Source organism: Eurypyga helias, unplaced genomic scaffold (assembly GCF_000690775.1).
Source record: "Eurypyga helias isolate BGI_N326 unplaced genomic scaffold, ASM69077v1 scaffold31893, whole genome shotgun sequence".
Classification (NCBI taxonomy): Eukaryota; Metazoa; Chordata; class Aves; order Eurypygiformes; family Eurypygidae; genus Eurypyga; species Eurypyga helias.
This window is the reverse complement of record NW_010239827.1, coordinates 40,029-60,317: the sequence shown is the minus strand read 5'-3', so window position 1 is coordinate 60,317 and position 20,289 is coordinate 40,029. Positions and strand designations below refer to the sequence as shown.

General features: G+C 38.3%; 1 protein-coding gene across 1 annotated transcript in view; it reads left to right on the top strand.

Annotated features, from left to right (window-relative positions):
- Positions 1–20,289, top strand: part of LOC104507106 (nesprin-1-like) — a 71,265-nt gene that overhangs the window by 43,812 nt on the left and 7,164 nt on the right. The window contains exons 24-37 of the mRNA XM_010148283.1: positions 570–757; positions 2,960–3,110; positions 6,314–6,496; positions 6,919–7,056; positions 7,758–7,949; positions 8,817–9,150; positions 12,134–12,276; positions 13,111–13,237; positions 14,146–14,357; positions 15,847–16,047; positions 16,394–16,522; positions 16,918–17,130; positions 18,092–18,184; positions 20,001–20,059. Coding sequence (XP_010146585.1) covers positions 570–757; positions 2,960–3,110; positions 6,314–6,496; positions 6,919–7,056; positions 7,758–7,949; positions 8,817–9,150; positions 12,134–12,276; positions 13,111–13,237; positions 14,146–14,357; positions 15,847–16,047; positions 16,394–16,522; positions 16,918–17,130; positions 18,092–18,184; positions 20,001–20,059 — 2,363 coding nt within the window. The remainder of the gene's footprint in view (positions 1–569; positions 758–2,959; positions 3,111–6,313; positions 6,497–6,918; positions 7,057–7,757; positions 7,950–8,816; positions 9,151–12,133; positions 12,277–13,110; positions 13,238–14,145; positions 14,358–15,846; positions 16,048–16,393; positions 16,523–16,917; positions 17,131–18,091; positions 18,185–20,000; positions 20,060–20,289) is intronic.

Genomic DNA, 20,289 nt, shown 5'->3' with positions numbered 1-20,289 from the left:
CAAAGAAAATACTATAGAATTGGAAAGTTGAAGGAAGAAAAAATTCCTACCAGAGATGTTCAGTATGTGCTGCTGCCGATCCCCGTGTCAAATGTGTCATTTTGCAGCTAGCTCACCTGGGGAAGAGTAGTTTCACTAAGGGTACCTCCACCAAACCCTCACTGTAGATAAGAACATATTTTCTTTTCACACTTGTCTTACTAACTTCTGCTTTACATTCTATGTGATAATGGGAAAAGGCTGGGAATAATTCCACCTTTTATTGGTGATGTTGATTAAATGTATGTGAAAGATGCTCAGCTGAGCATGCAGAGCTCTGGCAGTTCGTACCAGGTGATGGTTTGGTATTCATAGTCCCTGGGAGGGCTGTGCATGCTGCCAGGCTCTCCTGGCCTCATTGATAACATTGCAACACCACTTGTGCAGATGCAGTCTCGTAATAGGTATTCATTGGATGCTTTTCTCCTGTTTACAAGCTTATTATTTTTTTTTAATAAGTAGAAGATAAATGCATTTACATTTATGCATGTTTTGCAATTTATTTTAAGAATTAATTTCTTCATCTGCAGGAACTTCAGAGGGACATAGAGAAACACAGCACTGGAGTGGCATCTGTTCTCAATCTGTGTGAAGTGCTTCTTCATGACTGTGATGCTTGTGCCACAGAAGCAGAGTGTGACTCCATCCAGCAGGCTACACGCAATCTAGACAGAAGGTGGAGGAACATTTGTGCAATGTCAATGGAGAGGCGACTTAAGTAAGTCTAAAATGCCTACAAATGAGTATTTCCTTCCCCAGGCTCAAACAGAGGATGGGATATATGTTACATGTTGCAGTGCTGAAGAGAAGGTTGTAGGGTAGGGGTCAGAAAAAGATGATGCACCGAATAAAAGCCAATAGCTGTTACACGCGGTGGGGGAGGGGCGGGGCGGGGAGGAAGGAGGGGGTGGAAATTGAGTCGTGTTTGTATATGTCTTTTTACAAGCTATAGATATCAATTACCGAATTTTGCTTACAAGGCCTTTGATGGAATGATGTCTAATTTCCCATCCTTCATAGAAATTATGAGAGAGCTCAAATGGTAGCAGTGACTCCACGAGATTCAGAAAACATGACTGAAAAGTGAGAATTACAGCAATTTTTCCGTAGGACTGCTGAGACTGATGGGGAACCTAGTTACCAAGTGGGTGGAATGTTATTCCAGGTGTTAGGGGTTTCATGCACCTAATGTTCCTCAACAGTTTATCTTATCTGATTTGATTCATTTGGAAGAATTGTAGGACTGAACACTCCTCTGGAATTTTGTCATCTGCCCACCTTAGCTTGGCTGAGCCAGTGTGGCCCATAGCGCCCATGCGCCTTGGGTGTGGTCTGGTTTCCCACGTACGCGTAGACCATCCGTGCAGTGCCTGCCCATGAGATCCGTAACATTCATGATTTCCTATTTCCATCTAGAACAGCATGGGTGATTTTGGTAGCCATAATGATGTAGATTGGATTGGGCCAATGCTATATACTCCGTGCTGCCCAATGATAATACATGTTTAACTGTTTGAACTCCGGTATTTATGAAGATATTTGTAAGTTATTTCTGTGGTGTTTACACAGTCATATCAAGAACTCTAAGTAAAGCTTATGACCTTTCAGAATGCTGAATTGAACTTCATATGGTCTTTGGTTTTGTGAGATACTCTTAATGTGTTTAGTAAGGGTTTTCTTTATTTTTATGAAAAAGGAAACCTGTTGCTTTTAAGTTGTTCTGTTATATATCTATAGATTGCTATCTTTAAGTAATTTTATACTTTTCCATGGTAATTTTTGTATAGTATATATATAAATACAGCTTATAAATTCTATATTTGACACATTGTCTTGAAAATATACAGACTCTCCATACCTTTGTGTCAAGCAAACTAATTCAGAACTATTTAAAGTTAATATGGAACAATAAATCGAACACTATTTTACTTTCTTGCAATGTATACATTATGCTATTAGTAAATTTGTACCAGTAAGTTAACTGAGCTATCAGTATTTAGGATCTTTATTGTACTAGAAGCAGTTAATCAGATTAAAAGGCAACTTCCCACATGTCAAATTTCAGGTTAAACAATATAAAAACAAAGCATAAATTCTGCATGGATCAGGTCCTTTTTAGACCTGCATATCTAAGATTTGGGAAAGATCTATTCTGAATGTGGAAACAGACAAAGTTCTGTTGTAATACAACCTGTCCCAAAAAAAGATCTTGCTATTTTGAATCAAGTGGTGTTGAAGTTCTTGTGATTTTACAGTCTCAGTATTAAGCCAGTTTGCTTTCAGGATCAAGAGTCAGCCACTATTTTTACATATTGAATTGAAGTCAAATTGTTTTCTTTTAAATGTTGGAATAACTTTTCAATTGTTTTTTTTTGGTTTTTGTTTGCTTGTTTTTTTAATAAAAGTATGTTTACAGTATATGCTGAGATAGCAGCATTTTGCCACTTGTTGGTGAACGCAAAAAAAAAGGTTTGTGTCCCTTTGCAATGCAGAATAATGACTAAAAACTTCAAAATATACACTGCAACATCTTTAGCATTCTGTAAGAAAAAGTTCTGCAGTTGAAGGTACTGTAGAATTTATAAAATCTAAAATACTGGCTTAGTTACCGGGACTGTATTTCAGAAGTTACTTAGCATGTACTCAGATTTTTAGAGCTCCTATTGCATACCTACTAGTTTCTTTTTATACTGATTTGAAATTAGATGCATTGAAAATAAATAGCCATCATCTTATTCTAGCTCAGTCTGGAATGAACCAGCCTTCCCTGTGGTCTGTTTATCAGCCTGGCTGTCTGAGTTAGATTAAGAGCCAGTTATTTTCTGGTGCAGCACTAGTTTGCTGTTGTAGATGATTAAAGTTCTGTAGGTCAGCTGGTCTTCAGTCCAAGCATTCCCTAATTTTCCATTACCTATTGCAGAATTGAAGAGACATGGCGGCTGTGGCAAAAGTTTTTGGATGACTACTCCAGATTTGAAGACTGGCTAAAAATCTCTGAAAGGACAGCTGCTTTCCCGAGCTCCTCCGGCGTGCTTTACACGGTTGCTAAGGAAGAACTGAAGAAATTTGAGGTAATTTATAATAGTTGAAATTTAATATCTGCTGATCACATTACAGTAGCCAGCTGGTGTTCATCCTTCCCAGACACAAGTCGCTCAGCAGAGACACTATTAATATATTTGTAACTGCCTTCAGTGGCAAGTTTCTGCGGTATAAAAACAGTGGAAGGTGTCCACTGAAAATGCTAATAAATCAATCCACTCTCACTTGCCACTTTTTCACCAAAGTTAGATTTCTTACCTTTTTTATTTCTGAAACTTTTTTAGTATGTCCATTCAGCAAGTGCTCCAGAGCATTCACGAATCTCCCTTCACCAACTACTTTTTCAAATGCATGTTGCATGGTTTAGATTTTGCTTTGATTTTATCCCTCCTCTTCTTTCTGTAACTCTCTGAAACTAGCCATCTGAATTCTTTTCCTGTTTCTACAATGTACAATATCCCCATTTTAGAACTTTATACCTGAAATTCATGTTCATACAAGTATTGGTACATGTCCACATGGTGTCCCCCATGACTTAAAAGTGCATGCTTCAAAATTGACAAGGTGTCACTTCAGTCAATGCTTAAGCGTTTGTTAGGTAACTCCATTGTGTCTACTACAATGTGATGGCTTGTCTCATAATTACAGGAGTGTATACCTGTGTATGAAGCACACATGTGCATGTCGTGTGGCTAGTCACAGGTGAAAATCTTTTGTTTGGTTTCATATTTGCAATGAGTGTATCAAGATGAGAGAGCAAAACAAATCTGAAGAAACAGAACAAATTGTTTAGGCAATTCTGTAAACAGATGCTCTAAAGTATTTGCTGTGAAGCAAATTTTGATCAGCGTCTAAGAATGGTTAATACTTTTTGGTTTAACATTAATTTAAAAACATGAACTGTGAAGTGCTGATTCAAGTTGACATTCACATTTCTGAATGTATTGGCCAGGTTTTATTGTTAAACACTGCCAGGCTTCGTTATGGTGAGGTAGGTTGCCATAGTATAAAAACATTTGCTTCCTGGACCTCCTTCCCATTGTCCCTTTATTTAGTGATGAGGTTCTAAATCTCTTGTTTAGCGAGTCTCTATGTGACAAACAGTACCAAAAATATCTTTGCTGTCTTGGATTTTTACTGCTGATCTGACTTTGCCCAAAGTATGTTTCATTGAACCTCAGCCTTTATGGTGACCTTCCCTCTCCTCCAGACTTGTGGAATTTTTACTGTTTACAGGGTGTCAGCAGGATTAGGAACTAGATGCAAACAGAACAGTTTAGCAGCCTCTCCAGAAGCCTGCTTTCCTGCAGTTTCGTCCTTTTTCTTTCTTTTTTTTCTTCCTTTTTTCCTTTCTGAGCACCTATTTTCTACACCAACCAAAAAGCAACAAAAGTGGTGTTGAAATGTAGCAGATTTCAGCAGCTTCACTGTGAAGTCAGTATAAAGTCAGCCACATATACATTCTAACTGAAGCAGGTTTCTGCTCTAACTACACATATTTTTTTTCTAATTTTATTTTCTCCTCCATATCTGCACTTGAATTGAAGGGGAGGAAAAAAAAGAGCCCAGCAGGCCAGTTCAGAACCTTTCAGCTCCTGAACAGAGAGGTCAGAGGTGGCTCTCACTGACTTCACTGCACAAAATCAAACTCCTTCAGCTCCAGTACTTTATGGAGAAATTAAAAGAGGCTACAGCCAGGAATGCAATAGATGAATTATTGTGCAGCTGAGCTGAAAAAATTGAAGATAAATACACAGCTGTTCTTATGCTGGACAAGGCTGGGCAACAGGTGAAATGACAACTGCACACTTAGATTTCATTATATTAGTAAATCTAGTAAGATTTGTGCCTCTGATATGAGAATTGCCTCCTTGTGCAATTTTAAGTGAATCCAGTTCTACTGTGCATTTCACTCCAGTTGCAAGCCCGTTTGCTGCTTGTTGCTTGTCCCCTACTCAATTAGATGGCCATTTAATTAAGAGAATAGTTATTTTGAGAAGGCTTAACAGACTTTGATCTTTTTCTTCAAACCAGGTTCTTTACTTTGTCTCTGGTGTTATGACAGAAATGTTCTTATTCCATTTTTAACTTTGACTGGTACAATATCATAGAATCAGGATTCTATAATATGAAGAGTATATATTGTTTATGTAGAAATCTCGTGTGTTAGCTCATTTTAATGAAAATTCCTGTAGGGAAGTATTTAGTATCACACTTCTCCAGTTCCTAGTAAGGGTGGTTTTGGGAGAGATTGACTGTTTATTTGCATTGTGAGGAATATTAGAGAGCAAGCCTGTAGAACTGCAATGGGAGCCAAAACCTACTTGTATTCAAAAGAGGGCTAGTGTAGTCTATGTTTTTAAGTCTTCCTTTAATCGATTGCTTTCCTGTTTCTGTGAAACATAAAGATTACTAGTTTTTAAAAGTTATTCATCTTTTTTTTAATTTTATTTTTGAAGGGATTAATTGAGTCAGTTTCTTACATGGTGCTTTCCTCAACTGGCTTTTTGATTGCTAGTCACAACATGAAACTCATGGGCTGTCACCTACTGTTTCTGCTCTCCAGCTTGGTGACTGTTTTATAACAGTAGAGGAAGCACTGAAAGCACATGGTGCAGACGTTTGCCCAGGCATAGGATGGTATGGATGTTCATGAAGTTTTCTTTCCATTAAAATTTTAAGACAAAACGTACTTGTATACCAGTATACTGAGGATGAAGAGATGATCCCTTCAGTACCATTTTTCACTGTTTTTGGTAAAACTCAGAATAAACAATTGCTCAAATCTCTTAAATGTTTGCACTTCAGCAAATTCAGTATGTGTAAGGAAATCCAATGAAGCCACAAGAATCTTGGATTTCTGTTCATTTTTTTAAAAAAAGTTTCATATTCATTGTTTGTGTTTCTGTTCTCAAATTCAAAAACATGTGATTGAGTAGAAAGGGAAGTCTATTTTTTTGTACTGATTTTGCCATTGTAATGGGTATTCATGTTGTAGTTTCTCATTCAGTGAACTGTCAGTTTTGTAAACTTTTTTTTTTTGTTCATTTTAATCAGAAGTCAGCCTCTCAATAAGACAGCCCTCAGGAGATGTCTGCCTCCTTAGCAAAGTCTATCAGCTAACATAGGTTGGAATCTGGAAGTAGGGTCAAAATAAAGGGTGAGACTTATATATGTGTCCTGGTTTCAATAATTAAAAAACTGATGGTGTCTTTTGTTCATATTGCTTTAGGCCTTCCAGAGACAAGTGCATGAAAGTCTGACTCAGCTGGAACTTATCAATAAACAGTATCGCCGTCTGGCCCGAGAGAACCGCACTGACTCTGACTGCAGCCTCAAGCAGATGGTTCATGAGGGGAACCAGAGATGGGACAACTTACAAAAGCGAGTTACCTCCATCCTGCGCAGGCTAAAAGTATTTTTCCATTTTTAAGACCTTTGGTTTTACTACTACACTTATGAATCAGGGGTACACCAGAAGCTTCCAGTTTAATGCATTTATACTGTGTGTTTGAGGGGATTTCTGCCTTTAGAAGAGGAAGGGACCTTACCTGTTCACTTTGACTGAGGTAACCGAAGTATGAAGTCTGAAGGGAAATGCCTGGTGACCTCAAACACCACCTCCCTCATAGAAGATAACTTTCAAAGGTCAGCTAATTGCAGCTGTGGATGATGTTACTGAAAAGGGAACATTAGAAAGCATGTAGGAAATGAAAAAAAGTGTACTGAGTTTAGGTTAGGTTTGAAGGGCATGAAAGCCATTTCTTTGGACAGCCGCTATTGATGAGGTTTTTGGGTCATTTGGTCATTTCATGCCACTCCGTTTTCTACTCCCAGCATTTTATTGGCCAGCGTGAAGAGTTTGAGACAGCGCGTGATAGCATCCTGGTATGGCTTACAGAGATGGACCTGCAGCTGACCAACATTGAGCATTTCTCAGAGTGTGATGTCCAAGCGAAGATAAAGCAACTTAAGGTAGAGAATGGTAATAGGAGGAGGGATGAGAGAAGAGATAAAAACATTCATGTTGGGAAAAAAACTGAAGAAACATTGTGCAGAAATGCAGCCTGATACAGTCTCTTACTTGCAGGCTGAGACTTCAAACTGAGTAGTTACGAGCTATGTCAGGTTGCAGTACATAGTTTTCTGCTAGAATGGAAGATCTTTACATTGTGAATTTTTTTTTTTAAAACCAAGGGTGATAGTTTCCATTCCCTAGTTGAAAGAGTAAATTACAATAAAAATTATTAGTTTCAAGTCTCCATTATTGATGGCACCTAAGGATTACTACATTTGTCAATCATTTCTGCATCAGGAAAATCATTATCTGAAGAGAAAAATATCAAATGTCATGTTATCCAAAATTCCAGTGTGTTAGCTTTAGCATCTGTGTTCATTCTAGACATTTGGTCATGGACATGGCTTGTTTAGAGAAGAGTGTTCTTTCCAAATACAACAAGTAAGGAATGAGATGGTAAACCATGAAGTATCACTGTTTTTGGCTAGAAAGACTGTGGAATGCTAAATTTAATTGTTCATTGTTGCTCATGTCACAATATTTGGAATGATCCCTGTTTGTTACCCACACCATTCTTGCTGAAAAATTCCGAGACTCACATCCTTATGTTGTTGTAACATTGGTTTAATTGATAAAGAATGTTTTTTCTTTTATGCAGGCTTTCCAGCAAGAAATTTCACTGAACAACAACAAAATTGAGCTGATAATTGTGCAGGGTGAGCAACTCATTGAGAAAAGTGAGCCCATGGATGCAGCTGTCATCGAAGAAGAACTAGATGAGCTGCGTCGTTACTGTCAAGAGGTCTTTGGACGTGTGGAACGCTATCACAAGAAACTCATCCACCTTCCTGTGTGTATACATACATATTTGTTTGGTTCGATGCCGTTTTACGAGTGTGAGAAAGTGGAGAGATAAAGATGTGGAAATGAACTAACGTGGAACTTCTGTAACTTTCCAAAATTCCTGTAATGTAATTTTGTTACAACCCTGACGACTGCCTCCCTGCATTATATGCTTTCTATGTCCTGGTCAGGGAGCAAACTCACCAGATCTGGAATTTTTGTCAGTCATCATGAAAATCCAGGCAAACTGAAGATTTATAAAACTTACTAATGCAGTTAGCAGTGTGGTTCTGGTAAAAAGAACATCTCTATGCTCTGTCAGTTTCATTGGCAGCTTTTTGAGTTCTGTTTTGTTTACAAAACAATGATAAAATAATACTCCCCATCAAAAGACACAGAAATTTGTCTCCAGAACTGAAACACAGCTGAGTAAGTGAGAGCAAAATTATTTTTGGTAGCTCAAGTCCTACTGAAGGAAAGAAACAAAATCCGGAGTTTCTAAAATAGGAAAGAATATCATTGAGAACAGTGATCATGATAAAGGTCGCTTATGCTTCCTATGACTTGATTCCAGAGTTTTCTTTAACTTGATGTCTGTATTGCAGTGGCATCAATAAAAGGTCTGGAGACATTTGCTTGATGTCAGACTTTGTGGTACCTGAAGTAATTAAAATGAGCTGGCATCATGAACTTTTTTGTTGCTCTGTTTTTTTAGTGCATCTTATAATAATGAAGGGGAAGTGCAAAAGAATGCAAAATACAAACCCTATCAGTGTGACTGTTGCCTAATGCTGCTTTATTTCACTGACCTACGCGGACCATGCAGTGCCCCTGCACGTTTCATTGATCAGTTCTCTTCGCATTATGCTTCTAGCTGACAGATGATGAACACGACCTCTCTGACAGAGAGGTGGATTTGGATGAATCAGCAGATCTCTCTGACATACACTGGCATGACAAGTCTGCGGACAGCATTCTCTCCCCGCACCCCTCTTCCAACCTTTCGCTGCCTCTTTCCCAGCCGGTGAGAAGTGAGCGATCAGGGCGAGATACCCCTGCAAGCGTGGACTCCATTCCCCTGGAGTGGGATCATGACTATGACCTTAGCAGAGACCTTGAGACAGCTGTTTCACGGGCACTGCACTCTGAGGAGGATGATGGAGGGCAAGAGAAGGACTTCTACCTGAGAGGAGCAGCTGGTATAGCAGGTATGGCGGCAAATTGTGTCCCCCGTTCTCGCCTAGTGAGAAGAAGCAAATATTACATGTGTGATTGGTTGGCCAAGATGCTCATGGAAACGTGTTTTGAATAGCTGCTGAAGATTTAAATAGCTTTCCCTAAGTGATCCCAGTGGCCTTCTGGCCTTAGACACAGTGGTGGAGATTTCTGGATGACTGCGGCCTTGGAAAATCGCAAAGGCATATGTGATATGACAGGGAATTGGCTGTGTCTGTATGCTTGTGGCCTGCCAGATGGGATATGTCATCTGTAACAGCAGTGCATTGTAAGTTATCCTGACTAGAAGAAACCATACTGGATATGGCAAAAAGTGCAGAACAAGCTGATGAAGAAATGCTTTGGGAGAGATCCACAGACAAAATCATCAAGTGCTTAAGTAAATCTTAACTTAGTCCTTACCCAGGCAAGACTCCAACAACTGAGTGTTTAGCCTGAGCTGGGATGTTAGGTCTTGCTCTCCAGTGAAGTTGGAAATTCTTTCTAAGTGGGTATGCTTTGTGTAATAAATTTTAATGAGTGAAAGTGCCCAAATGGCAGCGAGTTGTGGAAGAAGATATACTGGGGAGGGGGGGTGTCTGCGCTAATATATAGGTATATATAAAAATATATATGTGCTTATATACATATATATATGCTCTGAACTTGTGGCTGTCTTTTGCTTTCCAGGTTATTGATCTGAAAAGTCAGGTTTACCTGGATATTATTTGCCTGGACTTTGTAGCAGGCTCCCTGTGTTTCAGTCTTCAGCTTTTTTCCTTCTCCAGAAAGGATATTTGCTATTGGGGCCATTTATATATTCCACCCCACGAAAAGGACTCCTGCTGCAAGGAGACAGCCATTGCTAAGCTGTCGATTCAGTCTGTGCTTTTATTTTTTCAGATGTAGAGATCCCTGAAACTGTTGAGGCCTATGTAACACTCACAGAAAACGCACTGAAAAATACCTCTGGTAGGCATCAAAAAAGCCTGAGCGTAGCCAGATGCAAATAAATACCACAGTGCACAAGCATAACTTCTTTGTCTTCTCTTAGTATCTGCTATACTTTTCACAACTTGCAAGATAAATATTTCTTACATGGCAGCATTGGCATATTAATGTAGAAGTATCCTGCTTTACTACTGTGCTTAAAGGTATTATTAGCTGCATGGGTGAGAGTTTGAAGTATTGGCCCTCCTACCTCAGCTAACTAGACTGAACTGATCAGTAGTTCACTCTGACTGGTCTTTGATCTCTGGAGTCCCTCAAAAGGACTTAGTACTAAGTTAGGTCTCTGAGAGAAAAGTGGTTTCTACAAAAATTAAGGCAGAAGGAAAAGATACAAAGCCAAACCTAATTGTTCAGTTTTGCACTTATGTTTTTTAACACAGCCACATCTTGGATTATTACTTTGATACAAACTTAGGTTAGTTGTTGTTTCATGTGTTAACAATGCCAAGGTGAGGTACTGTAATCCAGTGTCTTTATAGTAGTCTTTCAATTGGAAGATTAATTTTTTTTTTCCACGTTGCATTTTTACACAAGATTAAACCTCCTGTTTCATTTGTTAGATGACTCTCTCTGGGGGATTAGATACACTCACAAATACCTTCTCTCATGATTTCACAGTTTTCCTCTTTTAAATAATGACTTCATTGCAAATTTGAAATAGCAGACATACACAATTTCATCATCCATGGGACAGACCTCATGTTCACTGTCCATTTTTATTTCTTCCCCAAATTAGTGCAATAATCTTATGATTGATTAAGAGTATGAATAATAGCAGTACATATCAAAAAAATGTGTGTAGTTTTGTGACCTGTGAAAATGTTGAAACTAGTGAGGGAAAAGCAATATTGAGCACGTTGTTCTGTCCATTTGGGGTGAGGCGGTGTTTTATATGAAAAAAGATTAACCATCCAAGAGGCTCTGTTTTCTGTAATTAGGTGGCAGAAGGCTCCCCTCCCCTATGCATATTTTTAATTGTGTCCTTATCAATAAATTAAAACTGTCTTTGTAAACAGATGGAAATCAGGCACAGTGATAGAATATGGATAAGAAGGATTTTATGTGGTCCTCTAGGCCGCAGCCTGCTTCATATGAGAATTGGCTGTAGCTAATTCATATCCCAGAATTCAGCTGACTTCTATAAGGAAAATACAAGTTAGTCTTGCTTCAAAAACATTGGTGTGAGTTCCAAACAGCTTGGATAAATAATACTGTCTTGCAGGTATGTTAAGCATAATTTTTATCAAACACCTAATTGGAAAAACACTATAAATATTGCTGCTTAGTGTGGTTGCCTAAATCAGTCGTGGACTACTTGCTGTGGGCCTAGAAGATGTCCAGTCATTATGAACCTTGAGAATATTATTACAACAGTGTCACTTAGCGTTTGTATATCACTTTGGATCTTCAAAATTTTATACAGATAGGATCCTTTTCATGTATATCAAAATTCTACTGTTTTTTAGTGGAGAGAATTAATACAAAGAGAAACAAGGATAAATCAAATTTTAAGTCAGATTTGGATTAGAAATTTGAGAGACAAAGTTTTATTTGATAGTGTTTGTGGAAGAGAGCAAGGCATTCTTCAAAATCAGTGAGGTTAGAGCACGCTTTGCCAAGAACTTTTCCCCTTCAGAGAGGTGAGGAATTCTCTGAGGAGGGGGGGAAAAAAATCCCTTCAGAATGGTTTGCAAGCCTGCTTTTAACTGTGGACTTTTTGATAGTATGCTTATGGCAAGCATGTTCATTGGCATAGTCACCTGTCCTCTGAAAGTCGCTAACACCCTCTAATGTAACTAGTTACCACTTTGCTTTGATATTGTACCACTCGTACTGCTGCAGTCACATTTCTCCTTTACTGTCTAAACTAGATAGTATTCCTGATATTCATTCTGCCTGGGCAAAAGATTTTAAAAAACTCTGGGAAAACTTGGGTGACAGTCCCTTTCTTTGGTTTTGGTACAGGAGAACCTGGTGGCCTGGAAGCACATATCCGACAGCTGGACAAGGCCTTAGACACCAGCCGTTTCCAAATACAGCAGACAGAAAATATCATCCGCAGTAAAACACCTACAGGACCAGAGCTGGATTCCAGTTACAAAGGATATGTACGTTTATTTTGGAGCACAAGTCAAAGTTAGATTTGCTATTGAAAGAAATTTTGCTCTTTCAACAAAGCAATTAGATAGTACTGCTTTTCAGACTTACGCATATGGTTGTTACCCTTAAACACATGCTATTGTTATTTATGTTATTAGTGTGTTTACAATAGCATAAGATTACAGGAACTTGACTCTAAGGAATTTATTTTCCTATTACATTTTTGCAGCTGTCCAAAAGCACTTTCTCATATGTGTATTTATCCATCTAATAATGATACCCTGGTTTAAAATTCCTCTGCTTTTAAAAGCAGGTTTTATAGCTTCATGCACAGTATTCATCTTGCTTATGAATTATAAGCATGCATCACATAAGCAAGGTTGCATATATGGGATCTGTGATTTAAAAACTTTCTCAGAGAGTTCTTCTGGAAGAAAAATCTCTCTAAATCATTCAAATAATTTTATTACTGGCAGAATTGAAAGATTAGCTGCTTGGATGCATAGCAATATCTCCACGCTTAAGTTTCTGTATCACATCTTCTAGTATCTTTGCCATAGCATCTTAACATTAAGAAAAATGACACCTGAAGTCATCCAGAACGATTTGGCACTGTAGTGCTGTGGTTTCTATTCAGTCTGAACTTATGCTTTAAGCCTTCACTGTCTCCATACTCATTTCTTTGGTATTATCAGGAAAGATTGTGGAAGTAATAAATCTTTATCTTCACACTTAGACCTGCTTTTGGAAAATTTTGAAAATTGCATTGTCATTTTCATTTTCCATGCAATTAGTCCTGTACGGTGCACATGGAAATGGGATTTTTTTGTTTGTTAATATAGATGAAGCTTCTAGGGGAGTGCACCGGAAGCATAGACTCAGTCAAAAGACTTGGATATAAACTGAAGGAGGAAGAAGAAAAATTATCTGGACTTATTAACCTAAGCAGTACTGAGACACAAACAGCTGGTAAGTAACATTTACTACTTTGATGGAAAGCAATTATCAAAAGTAGCAAACATGCAAAGTTTTTCTGATGAACAATTGGTATTATTTACGGACGTAAATATTTACATGACTGTGTCTGTTGCTATGTTCTGTTTAACATCTCTTAAAAGAAATGGAAGGGAATAGTAAGTATTTTTTGTATATGCCCTGTGAAGACATTAGGCATACAAATGCATTTTAAGAACCCCTTCATATCATGAGACATAACCCTAATCCTTTCAAAAAGTCCCTGTGGATGCAATGCATTTTTGTTGAATATTTTCCAAAAAAGGTTGCTTTTATTACTGTATAAAACACTAAGTCAGCATTTGTTTTTTCTAATATTAGCTTTCAGTTCTAATATTATCTGCCTACAGTACAGAAATCTATATTCACCTGATAGAGCTATTCACCTGACTAATTTTAAGCATCATCTGTACAACAAGAGGCATTGCATTGTAAAAACAAGGATTTGTTCCAGACACTCTAAGGGCAACCTCTCCATTCTCAGCTTGGCAAAATATGCTACCCATGCAGTCTACTTAAAGTTGATGGAATGATACAACTTGTCCTTCTGCCATAGCATTTCAAGGTATCTAACAAGAAGAAATAGCCCCTAATTTATTTCTTTTTAGCACAGGTTTTTGTCCAATGCATCAACAGTGGTAAAATTGCCTGCTGCCTGGAATCATCCACATTCTTCATTCTTTCTCTCCAACATCACGCTCTTCAATCTAACTTGGTTTTCAGTGTGATGTTTTGTGGGCTAAGGTTTTTGGGGTTTTATGGAGGATTTTTTTGTCTTGCACAGGATTCAGCTGATGCAATTATGTGTGTGGCCAGTATTTTCTTTTTTTTGCTTTTGTTGAATTCGGTGTTTATCAATCCAGGTGTCATTGACCGATGGGAGTTAATCCAGGCTCAAGCTCTAAGCAAGGAGCTGAGGATGAAGCAGAACCTTCAGCAATGGCAGCAGTTTAAGTCCGACCTTAATAGCATTTGGGCTTGGTTGGGAGAAACTGAAGAGGAACTGGAGAAGCTCCGCCGCCTTGATCTCAGCACTGATATACAAACTATAGAGCTCAGAATTAAAAAACTGAAAGTGAGTTTTATTTCTCTTTTTCCATGAGTTAGTTTGTAACCATACTTGAGTGCAACAGGTACATTGAAGAGGTCGCCAGTAGTTGCAGCTGGTTTGCTCTGTTCTGCGCATAGTGGGCCACTGCTGATAACTGAAGTAACTGGGAAAATGATATTATGAATCACCTTTTGGCAGGAAAATGTACCACTGGTATTTATTGTATAATCCAAATTAATTTTTGAAATAGTAATTTCGTGGCAATTTTGAAATTCCAGAATGTGGAGATAATTGCTGATGTCAGTCGAACTTGTGAAAGAACAAAAAATAAAAACAACCCACCCCCCAAAAAAGCCAGGTTAAATCAAATATCTTCTAGTAAGAAACTGGTAACAAAATAGCTACCGTGGAAGGGGAGAGGGGCCAAAGGGGTTGTAGCCTACCCACTACTGTCAGCTGTGCAACATATGAAAAATTTGGTGTCACTTTGCAACATTCCTGTTTCTTCTGTCAGATCATCAGGAATTGAATGCTGCCTTTGTGATCTTTCCTGGATATTTTACAGCCTTAAACATCTGCAGGCATGATGGTCCAAAACATCACATTCAGTTACTAGCATCTTCAAAGCCTGGGCACAAAAATGTTGTAGCCAATGTCAAAATGCACTGCGCTCCATGCTGGGAATGAGGTGGACAGATAGTAAAGACTGTTTCCGGCAGTGATCCATCTAAAGCATATTAATGCTCATCTACACTGGAATCCAAATATAGCTGCCATGAGTACTACAAAGGTCACTGTGACATGAGGCTTTTAAGTAAATGCTGTAAAGTAGGTGGAAAAGGGGGCATTTCATAAGAATCCTGTTCTTATCTCACCCACTCTTGGAAGGCCCATTAGTGCCCTCCAAACCAAAAGAGGGGGTTTCTTTTGTGGCTTCCAGCGTAAACAAATCAGAGTTTTTATACGTGTCCCGCTTCTATAAATTGGAGTAAGTTGTTTATACTCTTTGTGTGTTTTCTTTTCCCTCATAAAAGCTTTTATTTTAAAATACTGTTGACAGCATGAAAACATGTTGGGTTTTATGTTAATCAGCAAAACTGAGAAGTGAGGGCAAAAGTTTTATTGTGAACTAAAGTACAATTGTCCTAAATCTCTTTGAATTTTGTTGAGCCTGCTCTGTCTTTAAAGTATCTGAAACATGAGCCAGATCTTTAAAATTCAACTATGATTTCAGGCTTTCAGGACTTTACAAGCTTAATTGACTTGTTCTAGTTTATGCTCACAGTAAAATTGTAGTAGATGCTAAAGAGTGAACATTTGCAGAGTCACAGAGTGAGCAGAGAAATCTCATATCCAGAGCACAGAGACTCTTACGGTATGGTACTGTTCTGCAGTTGCTGATGGCAAATCATTGCATTTCTGCGGTGCCTTCTCTACTAGGTTCCTCTGAAAGTCACATGTTTTACTGACTTCCATCCTTTCTTCCCCCATCCCACTTTGTTTCATTATCAAGGAGCTTCAGAAAGCAATTGATAACCGCAAAGCAATCATCTTATCCATCAATCTGTGCAGCTCAGAGTTCACTCAGTCTGACAGTGAAGAGAGCAAGAAGCTTCAAGAGCGCCTGTCTCAGATGAATGTGCGCTGGGACCACGTGTGCAGCATGATCGAAGAGTGGCGCTGCTCACTGCAGGATGCATTAATGCAGTGCCAGGTCTGTATTGCACTTATTTTAAATTGTCAGCATCCCACATATCAAAAATGTAAACTATATCATTATCTGGTGTGCTCATTAGCCAGTCTGAAATTTGTCCATTTATCCAAAGCACAGCTTCACCATGTGTTTTCTGAAAGATGTACCTGCACTACCTGAAGCATGTATTTCCAGCCCAAGGTTTTCTAAATTTGTCATCTCTGGGATAGTATATTATCATACTATTCTACACTTCCTTTTAAGTTAAGGTATTTAGTCAGTAGGACCTGTCATAGGACAAACTGAAAACCTAAATAAGATTGGAATTTTCTGCTATGCTATTAAATTTATCACTCATCATTTGCAGGATTTCCATGAAATGAGCCATGGTTTGCTGCTTTGGTTAGAAAATATTGACAGAAGAAAAAATGAGATTGTTCCCATCGATCCAAACCTGGACTCGGAAACGCTGCAGGATCATCACAGACTTTTAATGGTAGGGCTGTAATCATGCCTTTCTCTCCCAAAACGCACCATCAGAAAACCACCTGATCAGATTTATCTTACTCTTGAGCGTTAGCATTGTACACTGCATGCTAACACACAGCTGTGGGACCAGTGTCAGTAACTAACTACTTTGTTAGGGATCACTACTCGCTTCCATTAGTAGCATAACTCATGATTTAAAATCTGAGACAACTGCTAGGCTGCTGTCTGCTGTCTATCTTCCTGTCAGATTAGAATTTTTTATTGCTTCTCTCTTCTTTCCATTTCATTAATTTCAATTTCACATGTCCAGATTTGTGAGTTCTAGCTTTTCTCCCCACTCCCTCCCCCCCCTTTTTTTTTTTAATTAAATCTTAAAAAATCTGGTGCTTGCCTTGGAAACAGCAAATCAGACGTGAACTGCTGGAGTCTCAGTTGAAGGTGGCGTCGCTGCAAGATATGTCCTGCCAGTTGCTAGTCAATGCTGAAGGCAAGGACTGTCTTGAAGCCAAAGAAAAGGTGCATGTCATTGGAAACAGACTGAAGCTTCTCCTGAAAGAGGTCATGCGTCATATTAAAGATCTAGAGAAAATTCTAGACATTTCAAATAGTCAGCTGGTAAGTCTCCTTGCTGTTTGTTGGGGACATGTTTCCCACTGTTTTGACTGTCTTTGATCAGTGCTGTAGGCTGCACTGTTTCTCTTGTTTTCAGTTCTTATGAAGATGGTGCACGTGTAATCTTGAATATTGTAAAGTAATCTTATACTTCATAATGTAAACATCTTTTTTTGTGATATGGTGGAGTTGTGTAAACCAGTAATGTTTTTGCTATTTGATGTAGCAGTAAGTATTGAACAACTTGGTTTGTTTATCCTGCCATTATCGATTCAGTCAACTGGTAGAGTATATGCGATAATTACTCTAGTTGCAGTACTGAAAATTAGAGTGTGTCAGTTGTCACTGGAAAGGAAGGTAATGTTCAATCTGTCAAAGAGAAGAAAAACACATAAATTCTGTAATAGGCTAACAAATCTCTCATATTCCCTTCTGAGCTATACTCCAAATCTTTTCAAATTATCATGTATCTCAGGGTATTTGAGAGGGAGTTATGCATACATCTTTGCCAACAGTAGCAGGTATAATGCAAAGATTTCAAGGTTCTCCTTTAGTTAACTTTAAAAAAAGTCTTGGATTAGCAGAGTGCATAAGGCATAAGAACTCAACTCTTCCTTCCCTTTAGTGAATTTCTGCCTGTTTAAGTAAAATCTTGGTGGTAACAGCCTCTTCTTGTAATCAGGCCAATAAAGAGACACTGGTTTTTCCCTTGTATTGACTTTGGCAGAAAACATGTCACCTACAGCAATTAAGTTTTAACTACCTGTTTGCTTTTCTTTTCCTTCAGGGCTAACAGAGAAAATATGTAATGCCTTAGGCTTATAAAATTCAACAACAAAATTTAACTGCTTTATTTGCTTTGGAAATAACTCTGCTGGGATTTCCTTCAGGGTTTTTTTTTTCAGTTTGCTTACCTGAACAGCTAGTTGCAGTATTTCTGAGCTCCATTCCTTCTGAACTTTAGGAATTGTCCTCATGGTCCTCTGCTGATGAATTAGACACATCGGGCTCAGTGAGTCCTGTATCTGGAAGAAGCACTCCAAGCAGACAGAGAACGGTAATTTCATGTCTCATATTTTCTGCCACCTCCTGGGTGGGAGCTGTAGATGTCTACTGTAGCTCTAGCCAGATGGAAAAGCCCCCCTTCTCACCTGATAGGAAAGAAAATGGCATAAACCAAGTACAAAACACAGCTGCTTTCCCCAGCCCTGCTGCATAACCCATCCCGCATGAAATCAGAAGTGGTAAATACGATCTAAAACCAGGGCTGTCAGTGTGGTTGGTTTACCGTGGTATGGCATGTCGTGTCTCTTGTATTTTGCTCTAGTGATGGCAGCACCTGAAGTCTGGTCTTGTCTGGTATAATCAGTCATCCATTTCTGTTTGGCCTTCTCTTCAGAGCTGCTTCATCGAGAATCTCAATAAGGTTTTTATGTCATTTCTGATGAAGGTTGCAGATAGTCTTATTGAGAGTTTGGATGAGTGGCTAAGTAGAGCTGAAGGGCATAAAATGTTAGGCAAAACAGCTAGTTGCACAGGACTTAACCAATAGCTATAATGGAAACTCTGGAATTGTCTATTTACATCGCTGGCACAAAATTCAAGAAATATATCAGTACATGCCTAGTACTTAACACTTCCATACTCTGAGCCAAAAATGGAACTGCAATTATTTTATCTTTTTCTGCAATTCTATTGGTTGATTGCTCTGCTTTTTTTTTCTTAGTTCTTAAAAAAAATCAGGTTGGTTTGGGTTTGGTTTTTTTTTCATTTGCTCTTACTGTACAGCCTCTGAGTTCTCTCTTGATGAATTTTATGGCTCTTGCATTTTTATTTTTTTTTTAACATTCACTAGTTTCCCTTTAGATGCTAGTATGAGAATGTAAAGGAATACTGGCTTTTCAAAAGGAGAATAAATATAAACCTTAACATTTGATTTCAGAGGTCAAGGCTTTTATCTTTTAAATTTGAACGTAAAAAACTAATAAAAGCTCTGATATCACAGACGTAACTGGAGGATGCCTGCTCATTACAGGAGAAGAAGTGTTTTACGATGAAATCTTTGTCTAAAGAGTATGTAGAATTATAATAGGTTTCATCTTAACAATTTAGTAAGCATTTGTCTATCTCTAATTTGTTAGTGTTTATGTACGTGACTACTTTTTTTTTCATTTTTGTCCCTAATGTATAGCTCGATTGTATGATTCCTTGGGGTCTGGTTTTTAAATTTCTGGGTTTTGCACCCACAATTTTGGAGACTGAAGTGATGTTTAGAATTTCAGTGCCAAATATACTGATGCTAAATAAATTAATACTAATACCAAAAGTGCAGTCAGAAATATAATCATCTAACTGCATAGAATATTCCAGCAAATAGTTGTGAGTGCAAGAATGCACCTACAGTTATTTGGCCTTCAAAATTGTGGGGGGATGGGGTTGGAGAAGAGGCCAGACTCATCAAAGAAGGCCATTGGACCTTTTTTCCTTGAGAATACTGATTTTGCTGTATTTATGTTTTGAAATATCCATACTTGCCCATATTCAACTCAATTTTTTTTTTCTGTTTCATACAACAAATTATTCAAGCTAAACTGCTAGTGACTTGTTTGGGTTTTTTTAAATGCAGAGCTACTGTTCATAAATGTAACGACTAAACTGTTATTTCCGAGTTCGCTATTTATGTTCCAATCATTTCCATACTCAGCCAGGTGCAAAGAAAAGCCAGTTTCCTTGGTTCATGGGTATTGGTCATTTAATTTGATTTTGTTTTATGTTTCCTTTGCTGCACTTTTAATTTAGTTTCATCAGTAGCTTGTCTTTATTTGCCTGGACTGAACATTCTTCTTTCTTTACCCCCTGTTCATTGCAAACAGCCACGGGGCAAAGGTAGTCTCTCACAGCCTGGACCCTCTGTCAGCAGTCCACATAGCAGGTACCTTATTCTCCTGGTTTCCGCACTCTGTTCTAGAACACCAAGAGGATGATGGAAATTGGCCGTGATTCCTCTCCATCCGCACTGACTCCATTGGGTGGCCAGCACTTAGACAACTGAAAGCTTCCTCTTTGTTAATAGTTTGGCAAAAGAGGCTCTCAATTACTTCAAATTCTTTGGTAAATAGAAATACCAGCTGATCCTTGAACATCTATGGCTTTTTGCTTCCC